Source organism: Filicampus tigris, chromosome 11 (assembly GCF_054856515.1).
Source record: "Filicampus tigris isolate MCC_2025a chromosome 11, RoL_Ftig_1.0, whole genome shotgun sequence".
In the NCBI taxonomy this organism is placed as follows: Eukaryota; Metazoa; Chordata; class Actinopteri; order Syngnathiformes; family Syngnathidae; genus Filicampus; species Filicampus tigris.
In genome coordinates this window covers 11,165,964-11,186,652 of record NC_141227.1, presented here as the reverse complement: position 1 = coordinate 11,186,652, position 20,689 = coordinate 11,165,964, and the positions used below count along the sequence as shown (strand labels likewise).

The 20,689-nt window shown below is 39.5% G+C and overlaps 1 protein-coding gene across 6 annotated transcripts in view; it reads right to left on the bottom strand.

Annotated features, from left to right (window-relative positions):
- The window catches only part of macrod2 (mono-ADP ribosylhydrolase 2), a 392,053-nt gene that overhangs the window by 21,450 nt on the left and 349,914 nt on the right, over positions 1-20,689 (bottom strand). For all 6 annotated transcript variants that reach the window (XM_086045890.1, XM_086045894.1, XM_086045892.1 and 3 more), the window contains 4 exons: positions 15,207-15,285; positions 7,880-7,918; positions 6,213-6,269; positions 310-348 (listed from right to left, as the gene is read on the bottom strand). In XM_086045890.1, the coding sequence (XP_085902016.1) occupies positions 310-348; positions 6,213-6,269; positions 7,880-7,918; positions 15,207-15,285 (214 nt within the window). The remainder of the gene's footprint in view (positions 1-309; positions 349-6,212; positions 6,270-7,879; positions 7,919-15,206; positions 15,286-20,689) is intronic.

Sequence of the window (20,689 nt, the reverse complement as noted above, 5' to 3'; positions counted from 1 at the left end):
TGCCGCTTTGTCTTTGTACTGCAGTGTGAGAGCAATGGAACCACAAAGGCATGCATAAATTAAGTGACAAAAAGAAAGGGGAAAATAATGTCACTTCCAAAGCCATACATAATTGAGGGAATTCTTTGTTCCAAGCGTCTGTGATAAGAGAACTTTTTTTCTTGTTTTTTGTTGCAGTGTTGGCATGTGGGATGGAAAGACTGAAGTGGAGCGAATAGTACATTCAATTTTTGATGACAAATGACACCAAGAAACAGTGGCAGAGCCAAGGGGCTGTGAGCATGTTAATGAGCCGTAAAGTGACATTACCATTGTCATCCTTGTTTTCATCACCTGCTTCTTCTTTTCCTAGAAAGAAGAGAAAATGTTCACCACTTGAACTCAAGAAGGCCAGACGCATAGAAGGAATAAACAAAACAGGCATTAGATGGAAACATTTTCTATTGATACATGATTCATATTGAATCTTGAACCTTGAAATAAATCATGAACCTCCAGTTTAGCCTGTTGTTTCTTTCGTCTCGGGGCCGTATACACAGGATCACTTTTAACTTGTGCCCTTTTGACATAGGTATCAAAGTGAAAGTTTTGTATTGTAAAAAAGAACATTGCATTATCATTCACTTCAGATATCATGAAGGGCGGAACACAAACGGGGCCGTCATTGTATGTGTGCCACACAACAAAACGATCTTCGGAATACTTCTCCAGCTCTGTTTCTATATTTACTCTGACCTGAGGAGACATTACTCCCATAAATCAAATTGTCAATCCAGTAGTAAAATATGCTTTTGGATAAGACCGTGAAGAAGTGCAGTTGGTCCGAGTGTGTAGTTTGGGGCAATAAGAGGTCTGCAGGTATTTTTGCAACTCCATGTGAATAAGGATCATTTTGACCACCTTGTCATCTGTAATCTTGGAGGAAAAACCCCCAAGCCAAAACAAACACAAAAATAATTCAAATGTATCCATGTCCACAATTTGTGACAGCTTTTTTTTTCCTGTGAGAAAACCATTATTGTTGTTGTTTTTGCTGGACATGAATGCGCTTTCACTGGACTATAAACTGTAGATTTTTAACACTGAGGGGGTTTCAACTCTTCCCAAAACACCGTTTCAGACAGAATTCAAATTTCTTTGTGTTTCACATAGTCCCCCTACTTCCTTTTCTATTCTTTTGTTAGGGCCCACCTTGATTTTATCTATGTGGCGCAACTAGAAGGAGTACCATGAATCAAATAAATAAACAAAGTGTTCACTTGATTTTTGCAGTGTGGGTGCAGTTAAATTACTTATGTGTTTCTATTTATAATACAGTACACTTTTAGTCCTTCACCATTCAAGTGTACTGTAAATGCATTATTATTTCAGCCATCCATCCATCCATTTGCTATATGGCTCTTCCTGCTCAGGGTCACAGGGAGTATTGAAGTGTTGAAGGCACTGAGCGATGCAGCTCTAGGGGTGTGTCATACTTTAACTGCCAAATATATTTGTCTTATACTATTCCCATCACAACGACAGTATTTTTCCACATCATGTGATGATAAGAATGGATGTAAAGTACATCATTTTAAATGTAGTCGGCTCCGTATGCTTCCTTAATTACTGATAGGACAATTAAGAAGATTTATTCAACTACTGATTGACAACCTTCAATTTTGGACTAACTGAAGAACCAAGGTCACCTTTCAGTCGTAACATAAAATGAATCCCATTGACATCTGCGCGAACACGCGCTCTCTCATCTACCCACAATACTGTATGGAAACCAATGACATTTGGCAAAGTGTGTAAACAAAAGCCATGACACCAATAAGAGAACATGTTTCACACAATGGCTATTGTGCAGCTTCTATAATTGCTTTTTTTTAACAAGCTGGACAGAGAAACCATTTTCAATATCTGCACAATTTTGCCATGCACTCAGAACAATAAAAAACGTCAGCCTCTATTAAACGGGAAAAAAGTCCCGTTCTAGCATGGCTGCATGTTTATCTCGAGTGCCTCTGTCCATCACGCCGAATACTGGTGACACGCAGTCGATGACAATCCTTTCTATTAATCATGACTGACATTTGGAGATGGAGCCTCACCGAGAGGGCCAAAAGGAATATCTTAGTGGTAAAAGCAGGTTAAAGATGAAGGCTAAGGTCACACTCTGTGTTGAAAATGCCCGAATGACTGTCATAACTATGTATAGTGATCCCAAACAACACAGCAGATGCAGAAAGAGGAAAATGCAATTTCCTCCACTTGATTTGATCATTTTTGATCTTATTGAGAACAACAGTGCTCAATCTGCACTAACGAATGCCCGGCACACACTCGGTGACAACATATCATATGTAGGGCAGCTGTGATTTATAATGGCGCCAAGATTAGGACCATTAGAAGGATGTCTCTCCACAATGACACCTCCCCCCAACATGCAGCTCAGTCATGCATTACAAACAGCAGGTGGCAGCATTGTCACAAGCGTTCTTGCCCACTTGAAGTGTACTTAACCCCTTTTTTCATTGTGAATGCAGGTCCACCATCATTCACTACTGGTCAGCAACTACATACAAAATGGCTCTCAGCATTAATGAGGATTTATATTTTTTTAAATAGCGTTTTCAATGGTCCTATTGATTTAAGTGAGCGTTGCAGTCTTTTGTTGAAAAGAAAACATGTCTTACAGGCACGTGATGATTTATTTATGACAACAGGGTTAAGTATTACAAAAACATAAATGATTTAAAAGTTGATATGCAACCTTGCCTCTGTGTCCTTCTTGACTAGAGTGGATTTCCGTGGATTTCTCATCCTCGGCAATGAATGAAAATCGAACACATTCTTTCCACTGCCCTCTCACCCACCCCTCCTATTAAAGCCAACTGGAGCAAAGAAAAGGAAAAAAAATATCATGAGCCACGTGCAAGAAGGCCGCTGGGATGACCAAAAGCTCACATTTAAAGAATTTTTGCACGTGTTTGTCAGCAATGCCTGTGGAGTGGCAGAGCCTTAGCCCACTCAGCGTTATTTATCTCCATGGACGGTCCGCACTCACCACCATTCGTCTTTTCTCCTCGCCTCTTTACTAGAAACCTTCGCAACCCAGATAAACACATCCAGCAAGACATTGATTTCTGGCTCAAGGTTCACATTTTGCTGTGCCCTGTGACACCCACTAATCTCACTAATACCACCCTGATGCCAAATAGTAAACACCGCGGGCTTGCTTGCCAACTCAGGTGGTGTCTCTATAAAAAAAAAGCATCAGTACGTATTTATGGCCCTTTATTTTCCTGATATTACGTGTTGGCCAGTCTAGTCAAGTGAAACGCATAATTTCCAACTTGTGTATTGAAATGCAAATTTTTCCCAATTTTACATATTTGGGAAAAAATACCCATAAAAAAAAAAAATAGGGAAGTCACGGTATCCAAATGTCACGATACGATAATCATGTTATGAACCTCACGGTACCATAATTCTCACGATATTGTGAGGAGGTTGGAGATATATAAAAAGCTCATTATACATAGCATTATACATATAGCTCATGATACTGTAAAAAAAAAAAGAATTCTGTTTTTGTACATAACAGCATTCACAAATAAATAGGCTTGGCCATTCATGCGCTGCTATTGGCTCAGCACAGCAGCGCAAAGTGTCATGGTCTATGTAATTCACTATGCTGTGTTCGGCCGAAGCGGTGCCGACGAAGATGTTGCTAGCATGACTGATTTATGGGACATTTTATTGGTTACAACATAGTTTTGTTCATGTGAGCAATAATCTGTTTTATTTATAATTTATTTGGTTGTGTGGGTGTGTGTATGGTTTCTGTAGAACATGAAATACAAATACAAATAAAATAAACGAGCAATTGCATGTAAATGTCCCTACACAATACTAATTAGCTGTGTTTCTAATCATACATATAGCTCAAATAGTACAGTTAACATGAACCTCAATGTATATAAATGACCTACAATGACCAAACACCTACTATTGATGCACTTAAACTGCACTAATAAACTAACCACCAGAGGGTACTGGAAGTGCACAAATGGAAAACAACTTGGGCTTCTAAACAGATCTGCTGCTATCACAACGACGATACTGTGGCGATTTTAATATCGCGATATTGATGGTATTGCGACATCCCTAAAAAAACAACAACTTTTTTCCCCCTTATCTTGCGGACGAAAAAATAAACTTAAAGTGGTAGTTTGGGGAGTTAGAGAGACACAAAAGCGACAGCATTCTGTTTCTGGACTATGGCGCAACTCTAGGCTTAGTTTGCATGTACACAAACATGAAAATAAGACTAAGAAAAAGTTTAAGTGTGAGAAAAAATTGACAGGTTGTAAATTGCACATAAAATACAGCAATTTTCAAATTACACTTTTAATATACATTTCACAAACAGCAAAAGAGTCAGTTGTGACAACACCATCATTAGTATGAACATTTTAATGGTATTGTGCCTGTTTCTGAGAAAGAACTACAGCATATGACCAAAAGCGCTTCTTTTGCTTTATTTGCCAAGTGAGAACGTAATAAGGTGCTTAACTTAACATATTTTCAACTAAACCTGTGAGAACAGGGTGAGCATTCATTTAGAAGCTGATACTTGCGTTCATTTGTGTTTTTCCCTCCCACACATTGTACCTTCTGCAGTAATAATAGCACTCGTTTTTATTACTATTATGTGTCACTCCACTAACCAGTGTTTTTTTTTTTTTTCATAAACAAAAGCACACTGGAGGTAACCTGAATGTTTTCCTTTCATCTGTACAGCGGCTAAAAGCCTCTCATGGCTGACCTGTGGTGTGGGGAGCATGAAGTCCCCCGAGGAGTGTGATGCATCACACTGAGGCATATTGACAGACACATTCCACCCAGCGCTGCAACAGAATGTAATTTATTCGAAAGTGCTCCACATATGAACGGCAACCGATATGTTGCAGGCTCCGGATAAAGTGCATTCCGTTTTGAATGGAAGCAGTTGGTGGTTGTATGAGACGCTCAAGGATCTTGAACTATGACTATCACATAGCTGACAGGCGGAATTTTTTTTTTTCTTTTTCCTAATGTGTATCTCCTACACACTCTGTGCTATCGGTGACATCTGAGTGTTTTCTATGATTAATCCCCCCAATGCGCTGCATGCACACCTAACCTTTACAGTGAAGGCACTACAAAATCATTTCATTCCCCTCCTGTGCGAGAGGTTGTCTCAAGGACTGAGTGTTCCCATGCTCGAAAGCTGTGCCGGGGCCTTTTGTGAATGGATTAGTTACTATTAAGCTGCCGGGCCTGATAAATTAGGATTTATAAAGATTATTACAAAATACTTATGCCCTCCTAATGCTGCTGATTGAATTTGTGAATCATTTTGAATTGCTGCTGCAAGATTATATAGAAATGTATGCTGAACATGCAGATTGAAATGCAGGCAGGCAGGCCGAAATGCAGCAAAAATTGCGCTTGGTTTAAAAACACAGAATTATTGACGCCCTTGAAGCGACTGCGCTATCTAGTCCGGCCTTCCGCAATCAGGGAGATGAGCCATTTCCCCAGGGAAAACAACCATGACTGCTATCTTTAAAAATTCCCTGCAACCTTTAGGCTTGAAGACAAATGGATGGTGTACCATTTTAATTGCCTACTAACACCCTCCAGTGTAAGAATCTAATTATCTTTGGTCCATCGTATCGGAGAAGCCTATAATTGTTTCAATATTGCACATCCAAAGGGGCTGAAACTGCAGAATAGCCAGATAATGGCTTCTTAAACAAGTTTGCCTCCCAGAAAACATTCGTTTGAAAAGGACCAATCTTCATGCTGTATTCATTTGCCCAAAGAGCAACTCGGGAATACTGAGTGCTGACCATGACTAGTGATTGTTCAACAAGACAGCACTTGCCAAATACAAAACATAGTTGTTGTTGTTTTTTTTTTTTTTTTAATATAAACGCGCCAATGATGATTCATCATTAATAGCACTCAAATACAAAATAAACACTTGCATTAACTCACTGGCCACATTATCAGGCATGCCTTCCTGCACAATAGGGCAGTAGTAAAAATTTAGGAAGGTCATAATACATAGAACATCTGAATTCTAAACCTTTCTTAGTATGCTATTTGAAAATTGAGCATTGATGTGCGTACAACTAATATACGTGGACATAATGTTGTGGATGAGTCACACAAACCTCTGTTATTGTCATTGTCATCCTTGGCTGTTGATTGTGTAGACAATGAAATGTTATCTGCAAAGAAATAATGATTTAGACAGACCAATAACAGGTTGTCAAATTATCCAGGTGCTCGATAAAAGACAATGCATGATGGAATCAGGCTTGGCTATTCTGTATAGGCTGATCCCAGTACAACAGGGTAAGGGGAGAGTGAATTGATTTTACATGCTGTTGTTTTATAACTCCCTGACAAAAAGTGACTCCTGTGGGGCAATGTGAGGCTTTGAGAGGGACCCCAGAGAACAGTTGGGGGGGGGGGCTGACAGCGAATGTGAGCCATTCGGCAGCCATTCGGAACCTTTGAATAGGTTCCACAGAGCAGTGAGTCAAACTCTGGCTGATAGAGCAAAATGAAAGGCCAGCACTTGGCACAGGAGAAAAGGCCCGTCAAAAAAGGTCCACCTGGAACAGGACAGTACTGGCCTCATGCTGGAAGGTGATGTGGTGTAACACCTGGTTCAAAACCAGCAGCAAATAACAGATCAGGTCGGGAAAAGTTCCCCTCAACCAAATGCAAATTATACTTAATGATGTCACCCATTGTTGGCATTGGGTCAAAACCTCATTTTACCCCAATATGGTCAATTATTTTTTGAGGGTGAATCTATACTATCGGTCAGTCCCCGTGAAGGGTTGTTTTTCTTTCTAAAGGTTTTTGATCAATTATTAAGTGTTGAAAATGGCTTGGTCTCTTTGATGAACAGCCAGTTAAATCATTGCGCAATTTAAAATATTATTAAAGAACAACACACAAATTATAATGTATGGAACATGGAAGAGGACGGATCTGTACTATTTTTTAATTCTGGGGCAGAAAAAAAAATGAAAAAAAAATGGATTTCTCTTTTATGTTAGCGGGTGACTTTCTGTTTCATGCAGAATGGACCCAAGAAGCTGGGAGGCCATAGCAAGACAGAGTTTGAAAACATAAATTAACATCTTCAATTTTCAGTTTTATTCGGTATCGACCATCATTGGGGTCAATTCACTTAAGCCATAATTCCACAAAGCTACATGGAAAATGAGTGCAAAGCATCAAACAAAAACTAAACTTCAGCTTTATAGACCCTGTCTCACCCGTTTATGTAAATATGGTGCTATGTATTGGTGCCCGTATTAATTCAGGACATCAGTGCATGGACAAATAGCAATAGTTGAACATGATAAGCAGTATCTGGGCGCTACAGGCCACTTGCCAAGATGGAGCAATGATAAAAACACGACACGCTGGTGGTCGCGTTTGTTCTCCAGCCTAGCGCACGCTGCCGGGAGATGTTTCTTTGCCGCTCACTTTAGGTGGTCTGAAGGCATGGTGCCAGTGAGCCGGATAAGAGACTGACGCTGGGAATTAGCGGCGGACATAAGCTCTTGTAATGCAGTGTACCTTAGCTGGCATTAAGTATTTTTAACAGCAACGCGGCAAATCATGATCCAACTTGTCAGAGAATGAATAAACATTCAATTTCCTCTGCTGCATACAAGGGGGGTGGGGGGGGTGGGTGGGGGGGGGAACTCACAAATCACTGTCACGAGTCAAAGCTCTGCCACTCATTCAGGTTGTGTGTGCAAAAAAAGGGGGGTGTTAAGGTGAAAAGGCAACCATGAAATATTCTGTCACTCACCTCCCTTCAGATGCTCGTCTGCAACCTCCATGTCGTTGTCTAGGAAAAGTGGGAAAAGACAGCCTGTCAAAGTATGTAGCTGATACCGCACATCCTTAAAATGTGTCTTTTGATTGTCATTCCAATCACTTCATATAGCACGTCTGTTTAACATTTCATTTAGTTGTGATGGAGTGAGAGAAGGCATCTATTCCATTCGTGTACGCTTGCTGTGTTCACTAATAATGCAGAGGATACATTTTGTGGGAATGGGATTTTGTGACGGTAATAAAGGGCTAAAAATGGTCGTTATAACAACATGGCAGTTTTTATAACTCTTGTCCTCCTTGTTACCCTCACACCAGCTCACACATTTCACAACAGCCTCTCTGAACTGCACTAGCAGACATTCTTGGATCTTGTGAGTTATTACATCAAAATGACTCACGTTGTGTGTGTGTGTGTGTGCGAGAGAGAGACAGAGAGAGTGAGAGACATCCCTTTTCAATTAAATTTATAGAAGTTGGCTCAGCATATATTACAAAAAACCCTGGGTTTCCTCCCAGTACAAGGAATGTAAGCCGAGTTGGACAACCGGGTCTTAAAAATCTCTTTGATTTTCTCGGAGCCCGCGCGGAGTGAACCGGAGGTGTTTCTACTCGGACGAGTTTCGCTGCAAAGTGGGAGATGAGAAGACGGCTTTGCTTCCTAGGCGGGTAGAGAGCAACTGCGCTTGGCTCCCATCATATAAACACACAGATTTCGGCTCAGATCAGCAAGCAGCTCGACGCTTTAAAGCAAGACACCATGTGCTTTGTGCTGCCTTGAAAAAACACGCACGCTATTAGTACATATGTGTAAGGGCAATATGGCTGCAAGAGCATGCCTGTGCCATGATGGCACCTTTGTGAGCAAGCATCCAATGCGATGAAAGGCTTTTGTCATCTGCTCTGAGCGCATCAGCACTCCCAGTGGAGTCAGTGACAGCCTTTTTTTTCTATTGTATAACACCGAATAAAAGGCGACAGTGCATTCATCTAAGCCTGCTTTGGGAAACATCGAGAGTCTCAGCTACTGTCACATGCTATCACATTATTACCTCTCATCAGCACTGTTTCCTTCTTTGTTCCCTTCCCTCACAATATTTCTTCACTCGCTCACTCAGTTACTCACTGACTGGCGCATTGTTCAATTGAATCAAGAAAATATTGAAATATTTTTCTTCCTTACGCCATCCATAACCCCCCATTTACTTGCTGTCCTCCCTTGGTCTTCCTGGCTTTATTCCATTAATTTTTCCTAAACGGTCCTTCCTTCCAATATCTACTCATTCATTCAGTGCCTTATTCCTCCATTTTCCTTTTACAACTTTTTCTGCCCCTCATTCCTTCCCTAACTGCCTTTGCTTCTTTTTACCTTCTTTACCATTTACCTCACCTTCACAATTTATTGTCCTCACTTCCTCGGTTTATTTCTTTCTACACTTATTTCTTCATTTTCTCACATAGTCACAGAAAAAGCATACAGTGCGCTAATAATAGTAACTCATTTCCTATAAGATCATTCTCATCATGACATGAAAGACGCATCGGCTGCATCCGGGATCTGTCAGTAATTGGGCTACAAACTTATAAACCAAATGTTGCACTTTATATTTTTCAATGGGCTGCAGCTCATGAAAATATTGCCAAAGAAGCACTAGTCCAGCAAGTGTATGTAAACCAGCAGATGCACACAAAGGGCCTGATTTGGGCATGCAAAAACGGGCAACAAAAAGATGTACCTCATCAACTATCAAAATTATATATATATAAAAAAAAATATGAGACATGTTTCAAGTAACTCTTACAGACAGTGACATGTCTGTCAACAGTTTACATCCCCTCATCTTTGTGTTTGTCTGTGAAACATCAATTAATCCAGGTCAGAGATTTGAATGAAGCCGGAGTTTCTTCAAATTTTTGTACCTCAAATCCTTCGCTCGTGCTTTTTACGCTCAACCGTGACCGTGAACTGCACTTTGAAGCCGTATACAGTTACTGTGAGCGGGTAAACGTGCAATAGGCACGCACACTCACACACAGCATTAATGCAAAGTGAACTGCAAAAGTAAAAAAAAAAAAAAACACAACATATTTAAGGGCGTATCGTACTGTCCCACCCTTAGTAGTTACGCCATACATTCTCACATTCTACACATCTAGAATGTATGTCTAAACATATTCACAGATGTGCTGAAAGTGTATCCTTATATCCGCCAAAACTGACCGGGAAGGTGTGAGCCAATGCGCTTTCTGCCGATCACATCACAAACACACTGTGGTCATCTCGTTTCCCGGCCCAGAGGGAACGCCTTGTGAAACCAACACATACTTCATTTTCACCCCTCACAAGGCTGCTGCGGCCCCTCATATCCTCTGTCAACATATTACGTGTGTGTGAGACAAGTGTGTGTGCACAGTGCAGCTTGGCCACATCCAGAGCAGTTGCGGGTGGAGGGTGGGCGCTTCTGTCACAGACGTGGTTGTGGGGGCATGGATTTGGGAGTGCAGAGTGTATTAACAGCCATGTAAACAATTGTCAATCGCAAAGTCGGTGAAACAGTTGGCGAGAACACAAGAGCCCCAACAGATCTGAGGGCTGGTTTCATGTTGTCAGCGCCGAGGCTCACAGAGGAGACGAAATGTTGGAAAGTAGCTTGTGGGCAGCCACCCTGATCATATTAGTAGAAAAGTGTAACCAGAATCAATTTCACTGTCTAAAACCACAGCTGCCTCACTGCTTGCAAATTATATGTGCCATGGCAAGCATGGAGTCAATCAAAGACTACCCCATGGAATCATGTTATTCTGTATTAATTGATTTACCTCACCATATTTTTACATAGCTGCGCTGTTTGATGGGAAATTTTTGTTTGGAATGACAAAATGTTCCAATTGTTTAAAACAATGCCAATAGTTCTCTTTGGAAGCTAACTGAACAGATTATCTTTATATGTAGTTTCTGTTCATATCAAACGCTCACTTTCTTTCTTTTTTTTTCTTCTTTTCCTGATATTTTATATTGTCAACCTGAAATGCTGGATTGCAATACTGCCCTTTATAATCCCACATTATCAGAACAATAAAAAATAAAAAAAATAAAAACGTTAAGCACAATATTTCAATATAATTTGTCGAAATTCATCTATTACATTAACTAATCATGAGCAGATTATTTTACAATATTTATTTTCATGCATTTTTATTTCTTCTTATTCATTATCATACTATCTTGTTGTTAACTAATCATGAGCAGATTATTTTACTGTATTTGTTTTTCATTTATTTTTATTTCTTATTATTTTACTGTATTTGTTTTTCATTTATTTTTATTTCTTCTTCTTATTATTATTATATTAGTTATTAACATACTAGTACTTAGGAGCTAGTCCGGGTGCAGTGAGGCTTCCATGCCACGGTGAGTCTTTCATTTCAAATTTCGTTCAGCAGAGGGTTGGAGGCGAAATTTGTAGACGGAAACGCTAACGGAATTCCGTTTAAAATGATAGTCGGGCTGACTTATAGGCAATTTGGTCCGGCTTGAAAAAAAGGTGGATGGACGGACGGCGATAAATGGACCGGGAATTTTTAGTAAAATGCCCAGCTCTGCTTATAACGACAAATTTCTGTAATTGTAGCTGGACAAATCCAACTTTGTACAATGTGTTAAATGTCTAAGCAACCTTAACACTAGCCATTCACATACACATTAACTTCACACACAAAGACTAATTTGTTGGTATTCTTCCATTAAGCAAAAGAAAAAACATGAACAAAAACAATATTGATAATTTATTTATAAAAATCAGGCACTGCTTTTTGTGGGCCAATAGAATTAGTAAAAAAAATAATAACGAAAGTGGTCTAGACAAACATGATGGTAACGTTAACTTCATATTTTTGGCACAACTGTTTGAGGCAATCACCCGGCGATCACTATTGTGCAACCCTTAAGAGTAGACACCTTGGCCTACTCCTTATGAGCAAACGGCTTCTTCATCTGACTCATGTTGAAAGGATTCCTTCTCCAGAGGGCATGTTTCAGCTCCTTGTTCGTTATCCTGTTCAATGAGAATAGTCCATTGTCTTCTCAGGTGTCCTTAGCCATATTCTTTTTGTCTTTCTGTTTGACCTGTGGCTGTGACCAAGCGTTTCGCTTGTGATAACCAGGAAACCCACCCGCAATGATAACCATCAAGAAATGCATGACCACATAATGCATTATATCTCGTGGAGGGCCTTCTAAATGTTAAAGCAGAGGAAAAGGGAAGAACGAGTGGCTTGAAGACAAAGAGAGGTCTAAGTGAGAGCAAGTAGGACTAGAGGAGAAGATAATAGGCAGTGTCCATGTGATGTGACACATCAAACACGCAGCGATGTCAGGGGACCCAACAATGTCTCAGGTGTCCTTGTGATGCATTGAACGCAGCAGCAGAAGACATCTGATTGCCTGTCTCCAACCGTGAGGATAATGAAATGTTCTGAAGCACACCTGCTGCCATTCATCGCAGGCTAATGTCTTTGTACACGTTGCAATCCTTCCAATCAGCATTTCTTTGTTTGTTTGTATCAAACCTATCAGCTTCCCGACAGTCCTTAGAACAACAGTGTCAAGTTGATAGTCAAAGCACAAATAGTGTTGTCGTTTTTTTTCATATTTCTTCAAAGAGCTGCTGCTGTCAATGAGCGTGCAAATAATGTGAATGACGTAAAGCGATGAAGAGTCCTTCTTGGACTTTAAGGGGAGTCATATCCTCTCACTGCTCACATGGGCACGGAAAAAAGTTCAAATGTGCTACATGGAGGAGCACTTGGGCCACGAAGGTAGGTTTGAGTGCAGATATATGTACATCATATTATTTACTGCATCATTAAAACGGTGGCAAAACAGTTTGGGAAGATGACGTAACCACAGCCGTTTTTTTTTTGTCCAGTCAAGAGAGTCGGCGTGAGAGCCGACTTTGATGTGCACAGCTGGCAGCAGAGATGTCTGTGCCATTTTAATTAATGACAGCATATCAAATTTGTGATTTTTTTTCCAAGCAAATTAAATTAACCATTGAATATCATTTGGGGGATGTGTTTCATAGATATTTGTGCATAACATGCATAATACCAACTTGAACGATGCTTTTTTTTTTTTTTTTTTAAAACTCAGGCGTGATAGTGTGTAAGTTTTGATTTGGAGATGCAGGATTCCAACCGACAGCGATTATACATAAGCTAACAATACCACCAGTGAATCCTAAACGCTCTCAGATAGCTGCTTTGTTTCTCCTCCATTGCCGCTTATGGCGAGATGTAGGGCAGTTACCCAGTGACAGCTCTTGTAAGTGGCTGGAGTGATAACTGGAGAACAACAGCTCCAGATTCTCATCTCAGAGCACTAATATGATGAGACGGGGACTGGGTACACGAGGGCAGGCGATATAATTAAGGTCTCTACCCAGAATGTAATCTTTCAGGAAGGCGAGCGGGACAGATGATGGGCGCACACAGGGAACAAAACACTCTCCATCTGGGAGAAGCGAGACGTAGGCCTGAGAGCCGCTATTCCGTTGGGGAGGTGGGGGGGGGGGGGGGGTGCAAAGTAAGGTAAATGGGAGGTAATGCAAGGCTGGTAAAGCCAGACAGCCTCAGCTGAGTGGCTCCCGAGCTATTCAACTCAATCCTCTATGGAGCCCCCATCAGAACTTGTTACGCCTTCTGCCCTCGCCAAGAAGTAATGCTGCTACCAGGGACGGAGGGTGTAAGAGAGAGCCATAAAATAGAAGGGGAGTGGAATGTAACAGATGTTTATCTCACATAAAGAATTGAAGAGCACTAACCAAGGATTATCAGATGCTGTTATGCATTACTAAATTTGCTTCTTGCCAAATGCAACTCAAGCCAAGATGATAAGGCATTTACAAACCCAAATTCTAAAGAAGTTGTGACACTGTGTACAAAGTCAATAAAAACAGAATCTTACTTCAGCAGCAACAAAGTAGAAAAAAATAAAAAATAATTCCAGCTACAAAGCTTCAACAATACAGGAAAGGGGCTGAGCGGCAGTTTTAGACATGCTCCCTTGTCCCATCTTTTTCAGAACGTGCTGCAGGCCTCAATTTCAAAATGAAATGAGCATTTTGGGTACAAATCATTGTATTGTGTTTTGACTTAAGATTTACACAATGTCCCGACTTCAATGGAATATGGGTTTGTTAATGTTGCATTAAAATCACGGAATATGAACATTAGTTTAGCAAACAACATTTGTGTTACATTCGCACATTCAGACAGTATTTACATACGCTTAAGGAAATCCGTATACTTATTTGACCAAACTGTCTGAATAAATTATCGCTGTTAATCTCCCAGAAGATGGTGTGAGTGTATTGCAATAGATGACATGCTGTATGATGGTGTCAATGAAAATCAGGATATGGTGCATCAATGAATTTGCAAAACAACCCTTGTATGGTGTCTGTGGGAGCCGCGTTCAGTTTTTATAAATATAATAAAAATGACCCAAGGCATACTATATCTGAAACCTTCTCATCATGGTGATAACACAGCTATGGGATTTTCTTTTTTTTTTTTTCCCCAATTACGTTTTGTTTAAAAAAAAAAAAAAAACAGAGTAGCACATTAATTAAAAAAATGAGATCTAACAAAGTAAAGGGCAAATATCAACAATGTTTGCTGTTCATGTGACTTGCAGTTGTGATGTAGTAAACATCTTTTGAGTATTTTAACAGAAAATTATTTGTGTTGTTTTGAAAACCCCAAATTCTAACGAGTCCATCAGACCCATCAACACTTGCCAGCTGGAAAGGCTGCATCATAATCACAATTTTCACATTTTATTTTACATTCGAAAAATGATTTATATCATGCATGGACAATGTTATGGAAATACAATCTTTTGCACCATTCTGAAATATCCTGGTAATATAATATAATATAATATAATATAATATAATATAATATAATATAATATAATATAATATAATATAATATAATATAATATAATATAATATAATCGGCTAGAGCCTTCCTGACATTAGCTACGCATGTGATTACATTGACAAAGACCAGGAATCATTTTGGACAATTTGATTTTTTTGTCATAATAGAAAACATTTCATCATACAATCATCAGCCATTTCCTTTTCATTTGCACCCAGCTAGGGGAAAAAAACCCCCCAAAACATTTCACAACTAAAAATTCACTGACAACATTTGGCCAGGCTAAGTATCATCGCAACTGTTTGTATGCAAAATAATTGTATGCAAAAGGCACAATTGGTAATTAAGACACATACCTTCAAAAATAATGGACATTTTCTTCTTGTAGATGGTGAAGTCAGTTTCTAGGAAGACACAGAAAATGACTCGTGTGATCTGCATAGAAAAAGGATGAAGAAAAACAATTAGTTGAAAGGTAAACTCAGCACGTTCAATAACAGAGTAACCAAGCAGAACATTTTGGATATTAAAACTTTGTGCATTAGTGAGACACAATCAGCTTCGTTCGGGAGTCTGATTAGGTACCATGCCTACTGAGACCACCTGAATTAGCCATTTGAGAGTGCTTTTAGCAAATAGTGGAGCACATAACCAGAATTACTATTTCCAAAAGGGTGCACGTTACACCAGAGCAATATCCTTCAAGACCACAAAAGGAACAAGCAATTTAGAATGCTTTCACTGAGCATGCAATTTACAAAATTAAAATGGCAAATACATGTTTTTACTTCACATGTGGGAGTAATAAAGTCATAATTACATTAATAGTGGTATCTTAAAAAACAAAAAAAAAGGAAACCAGCTTAAACACTAAATGGAAAGTTACATAATTATCTTCAACTTTACCATTTTACAGTGTTATGAATGGTCAAATAAAAGAAAAATATAATGGACACAGACATAATATAATAGAGCCATAAAGTAAGCCCAATAAAATGCTGACTGCCGACTGTCCGACAATAAGCGAAGTCGAAAATGGCCTAAAATGATGTTAGGTCTGGGGAAAAAGAGAGAGAATGGAACGCTGGGCTAACAGAGTTGTTTCTTTGCCAAAGTAAACTTAAAGAGGAACTCAACGCAAAAAAATAAAGCGAGAATACATTGTATGTGCCAGCACTAGCGAGGAGGGCTGAATGATTAATTGTATTTGCTATATAATTGCGATTTGCTAATTGCAAAGGCTGCGATTTGACTGGTTGAGAGCGGAGTTGCATACCATGAGTGTATTTTGTGTAGTTTCGGCTGCCGTTGTATGTTGGAACGTGTGGCGGTGTGGGTAATAAATAAAAAGGAAAAGTCTGTGCTGATAGACCCGCCATGTGCGAGCCACCAGGCCTGTGTGATGTGTGCTGCCATACGTAAAATAAAAAGGTTGCCTTCGATTTACGTGTCTATAATGTTTGAGCATGCACACGAACACTATAGTGTGCCTGATACTTGAACGGTGACAAAAAAAAAAAAAAAATGGATCATCTAGTCAAATCATTTCAAAAGGGCAACGCCATGCAAAAATTGTCAACATTCATAAAATTGGAGGATACATTTGTTGTGTCATCTGATTTCATGTTTGAAACGGAAGACAGACGAAAAGATATGTTAGTCCTCATTTAATTGATGAGACACTGCTTTTAACGCCTGCTGCTGCTGCCATTTTTTAAATTGGAAGATGTGACATCACAAACGGGCATAATCTTACTTTTCCTACGCGTCAGCACGCTCACAAACACTGCTCTATGAGAATTTTTGTAAAAATCCACCTGTTTGCTTACTCTGCTGTCTTTTTTTTTAATAGAGATGATAACTGAAGGTAGTTAGGTTAGATACATTTGAGAACACTTCAGTAGGAACTGAAATTGTAGCAGTGTCAAAGATACTGTACGTGTACGTGAGAGGCCTGGTGGCGAGCAGCTCATGGCTAAGTTAACACATAAACGATTACTAAACTGAATTAGTGATTGTTTAGTGTATCATATTAGTGACTGAACACCATTTTGGGGTGGTGACATGTTGACGTTGCTGCGCAACTGTATGTGACAGCATCATAGGGCATAATAACTTGAACGTTGCGGCGTTTGGTTACTCAAGCAAGATTTTTTTTATTAACTTCAAAATAATGATTTTCTTTTAGAGGTGAGGATTCAATATGTAAATTGTTTTTTGCTGAATATGTATTATTTATGGTTTCCTGCAAAATTAGCAGGAAATAGCGGTCTAACGTCACATTCTCATGTATTCCGACTTCGCGGGAGTGAAAAGATCTAAAAATTGTGTCCACCACATAAGATAGTAGATGCAATGTTTTAAACATCCTTTTTTTTATAGTGAATGCCATGTAGATTTAAGAAAACAACAGCTGATACAGCAATATGCAAATGAAATAGAACAGCAAGTTTTGACATCTTGGGTTTGGTTCTACTTTCAGACAGCAAATACATATACATTGTATCTTTGAAGTTCTACATGTGTGCATACCAGCAAAAATCCCAAAGATGCACCCTGAATAATGCTAAATTTCACACAATGACAATTAGAAAGGATGGATGAATAGAATTAGAATGGATGCCATTATGGTTATTAGGTAGTACAGCTATGGAGGGAGAAATGTCTCTCGCTAGCTTTCTCACCATTCTGGACCAAACACAAAGATCAAATTCAAAGAGACCCCCTTCTGGTTTTCATACAGACACATATCTATAAATAATTCTACCCCCGGGGCTTTGTAGTAAATGTTAGGGGTTACTTCAATCTGGGGACATTTTATTTTTGCTAGATCTCCAGAGGACGACTGCTGGTAAAATGTTGTCTCACTCTCATCTGTAAAACAATTAGGGAAATAAATGGCGTGGAGTTGTGCAGACATTGACAAACAATGTGTGAAAAGTAATAATATGCCAGGCGAATGCATATGTCCTGTGTGTTATGATGCAGGATAGCAGCTCCCCAGGTATTCCATTAGTCTTTTATGGAGCTTAATCCTGAAAGTGATCGTCCACTGTGAAACGAATCATAAAGGCGAGCCTTATAGTCAAGGTGCGTATGAGCCTATGCTTACCACGTATAACAAGATGTTCGGTTACTTAACCTGTTCATTTAGTTCAATTCAATCGAGCCGGGCCCTCTGGCACAGACGTGAAAATGAGGTGGAGGATGACAAAAGACACCAGAGGGGACAAACTGTCGTATTACAAATGAAACAACTGCCAGGATCAGATTTAATCGTGCAGAAATCTAAATGTGTGCAGCACTAGTAATGTTATTGCTTCCAATCGAACACTTAAGCAAGGACGCCAAGAATACATTAAATGCAGCTTTTTTTGGGGGGTTCTGGGGAATTACAGTAGGTTTTGCTCGGGATGACTTAACGTTTCTCAACAAACGCACGACATCTTCCTGGAATGGAGCCTAATTTTCACCTTAAAGAATGAAAGTGAAAGATATAGTGTATGAGAGCCCAATATTACTTCACATCTTACAGTACGTTTATACTGTCCAAAATGTGTCAAATAGCTCTTATTACGCTATTATTGGCATGTAAGCCCAATGAAGCACTAATTGAGCCAAAAGTATCATCATGTAGTAATGCAAATGAAAAAGTCAGATTTTCAAGACGACAAATGCACATGTAGAGTGTGCGTGTAGTTAGGTAAGTGTGCCACTCCCCACAACCATCAAGGTTGAAAAAGTTAATGGAAGACTAATTAGAAAGCTGGGTTCCCTGCATGCCACTGTGCCTTGTCATTATTCATCCCTGATTGGAGCGCCTTTGCCAAAGGGTGAGCGCAACATGATTGGATCCCATGACCGCTTCAGGCAGGAATGGTCATCTTGACAAAAAATTTCCTCACAGTAAGGCCTGTACTTCATCGGTGTGTCTCTCCCCGAGACACACTTAAGTAGATTCCAAACTTTTGATGCAGCCCACTGATGTTTACAATCCAGAATCATAGCTATGAGTATGTTTATGTACTTTGTAGAAATTGAGTGTATTACGTTTATTGACGACCATGTTCAGATGACAGGCATCTGCCAATATTTGAGTATTTCTGTACAGCATGCTAAAAATAAGTCAGCAACATTATGGAATATTATTGAGCCATAAGTGCACCAAGTGCATATTAATGTATAAACAGGCCTGGGCAAATTACGGACATCCGACCTGCCCACAGTCTCTGACTGGCGCTCACAGTCACCATGAACTCAAAGTGAAACAAAATATGAGGTGCTCTTATTTTGAAAGTGATGCTTTTATTTTATGAGGACAACAGTACAAGCAAGGTAGTGCACGAGCTACTATTTCCCGTCATTGATTATCGCCTACAAAATGGGCATCTGTCATAAGCAGATAGGAGGACCGGTCCGTCACACAGGTGGTATGCCCAGCTCTGCTTCTCTATATATGTGGTGGCGCTGACTAGGAACAGCTGACATGAATTATTGGTTGGACAAAATTAATGTTTTGATTTTCAAAGTGTAAAGATGGAATTCAAATGACCACTTATAATTAATTTAAATTCATTACAAATAATATAGACAAAGTTGAGGTTAGCATGTTGGCTTGGCCCTCAGCAAGCATTCCAGTTTCTCTCATGGCCGATTTGCAAAATTAATTGTCCACCCCTCGTCTAGACTATAGAATAACTTAAGTTAATGTTCAGTTATTTATAGAATAACTACATGTTTTGACTCAACTCAAACGAATGTCTCAGTCAAGTTGTGAATGTCTGATGAAACCATTTTAAATACCGTATGTGAGAGATAGTGATTATCAGTCATTATTGATATCTATTTGATATTGATTAACACTAAATAAAACTTAACGAGGAAATCAACCCAACCACATTTTTTTTCAAGAATATGTTCCCAGCAGGCCCACTAGTTGAAACAGGGCATTCTGATTTATATTGTTTGTGGAATATGAGTTTAGCAGCAAAATCCACACATTTTTAGCCATCTCAGGGAGCGGCCAGTTTGTCACTTCTGTCGACTGAAAATGACATCACGACTGCTCGGGGCTCAGGTAACGACCAATCACGGCTCAGGTTCAGAAAACAGGTCAGCCGTGGAGGATATATGATGTATGATGACTGGATGGATATACCGACACGCTGAATCCAGATGGAGTTTTATGTTAAATATCTCTGTCATATTTTCATTTTCCCTGTTTTTTATTGTACAGTAAATTTGATTGATGAGTTTGGTAATTCCTTGGTTTGGCTCACCAGCTCATCCGTGACCCTAATGAGGACAAGCTCAACCACACCGGGTGGCAGCCTAACACATTTCATAGGCACTGAATATATTACAAGATAATTACCAAAGGCACATCTCATGCGGAGAAGAATAATTTGGACTGTAATCAGAACATGAAATGACTGAAGTTGTTGTGTTGAGAGAATATTTAATGCTATTTAATGTATGTGAATCTGTCACACACGACGGTAGTGCAAGGTTGACCGGGCGCCCTTGACTATCTGACACTGGCAGCAGAATAGGGCATGAAGACAATCCTTTTTTTTTTTTGCTTGCTTGTATTCACGTCTTGATTTTCTCAACAAGAGGGAATAGATTGCCCGTACTCCACCTGTTGTTTCAACTAAAAGACATCTTTCATTACTGCACATCATCATTAAAGTGGAATCTGCTGAAGCACCATGAAAAAATTATTATTATTATTATTACGTATTACCACACGTTCACATATTCAATCCAATACACAAGGTGGAACAAAAAATTGGACCTTTACAAAGATAACTGTAAAGGCAGTGAGTGGAGCAGCAAC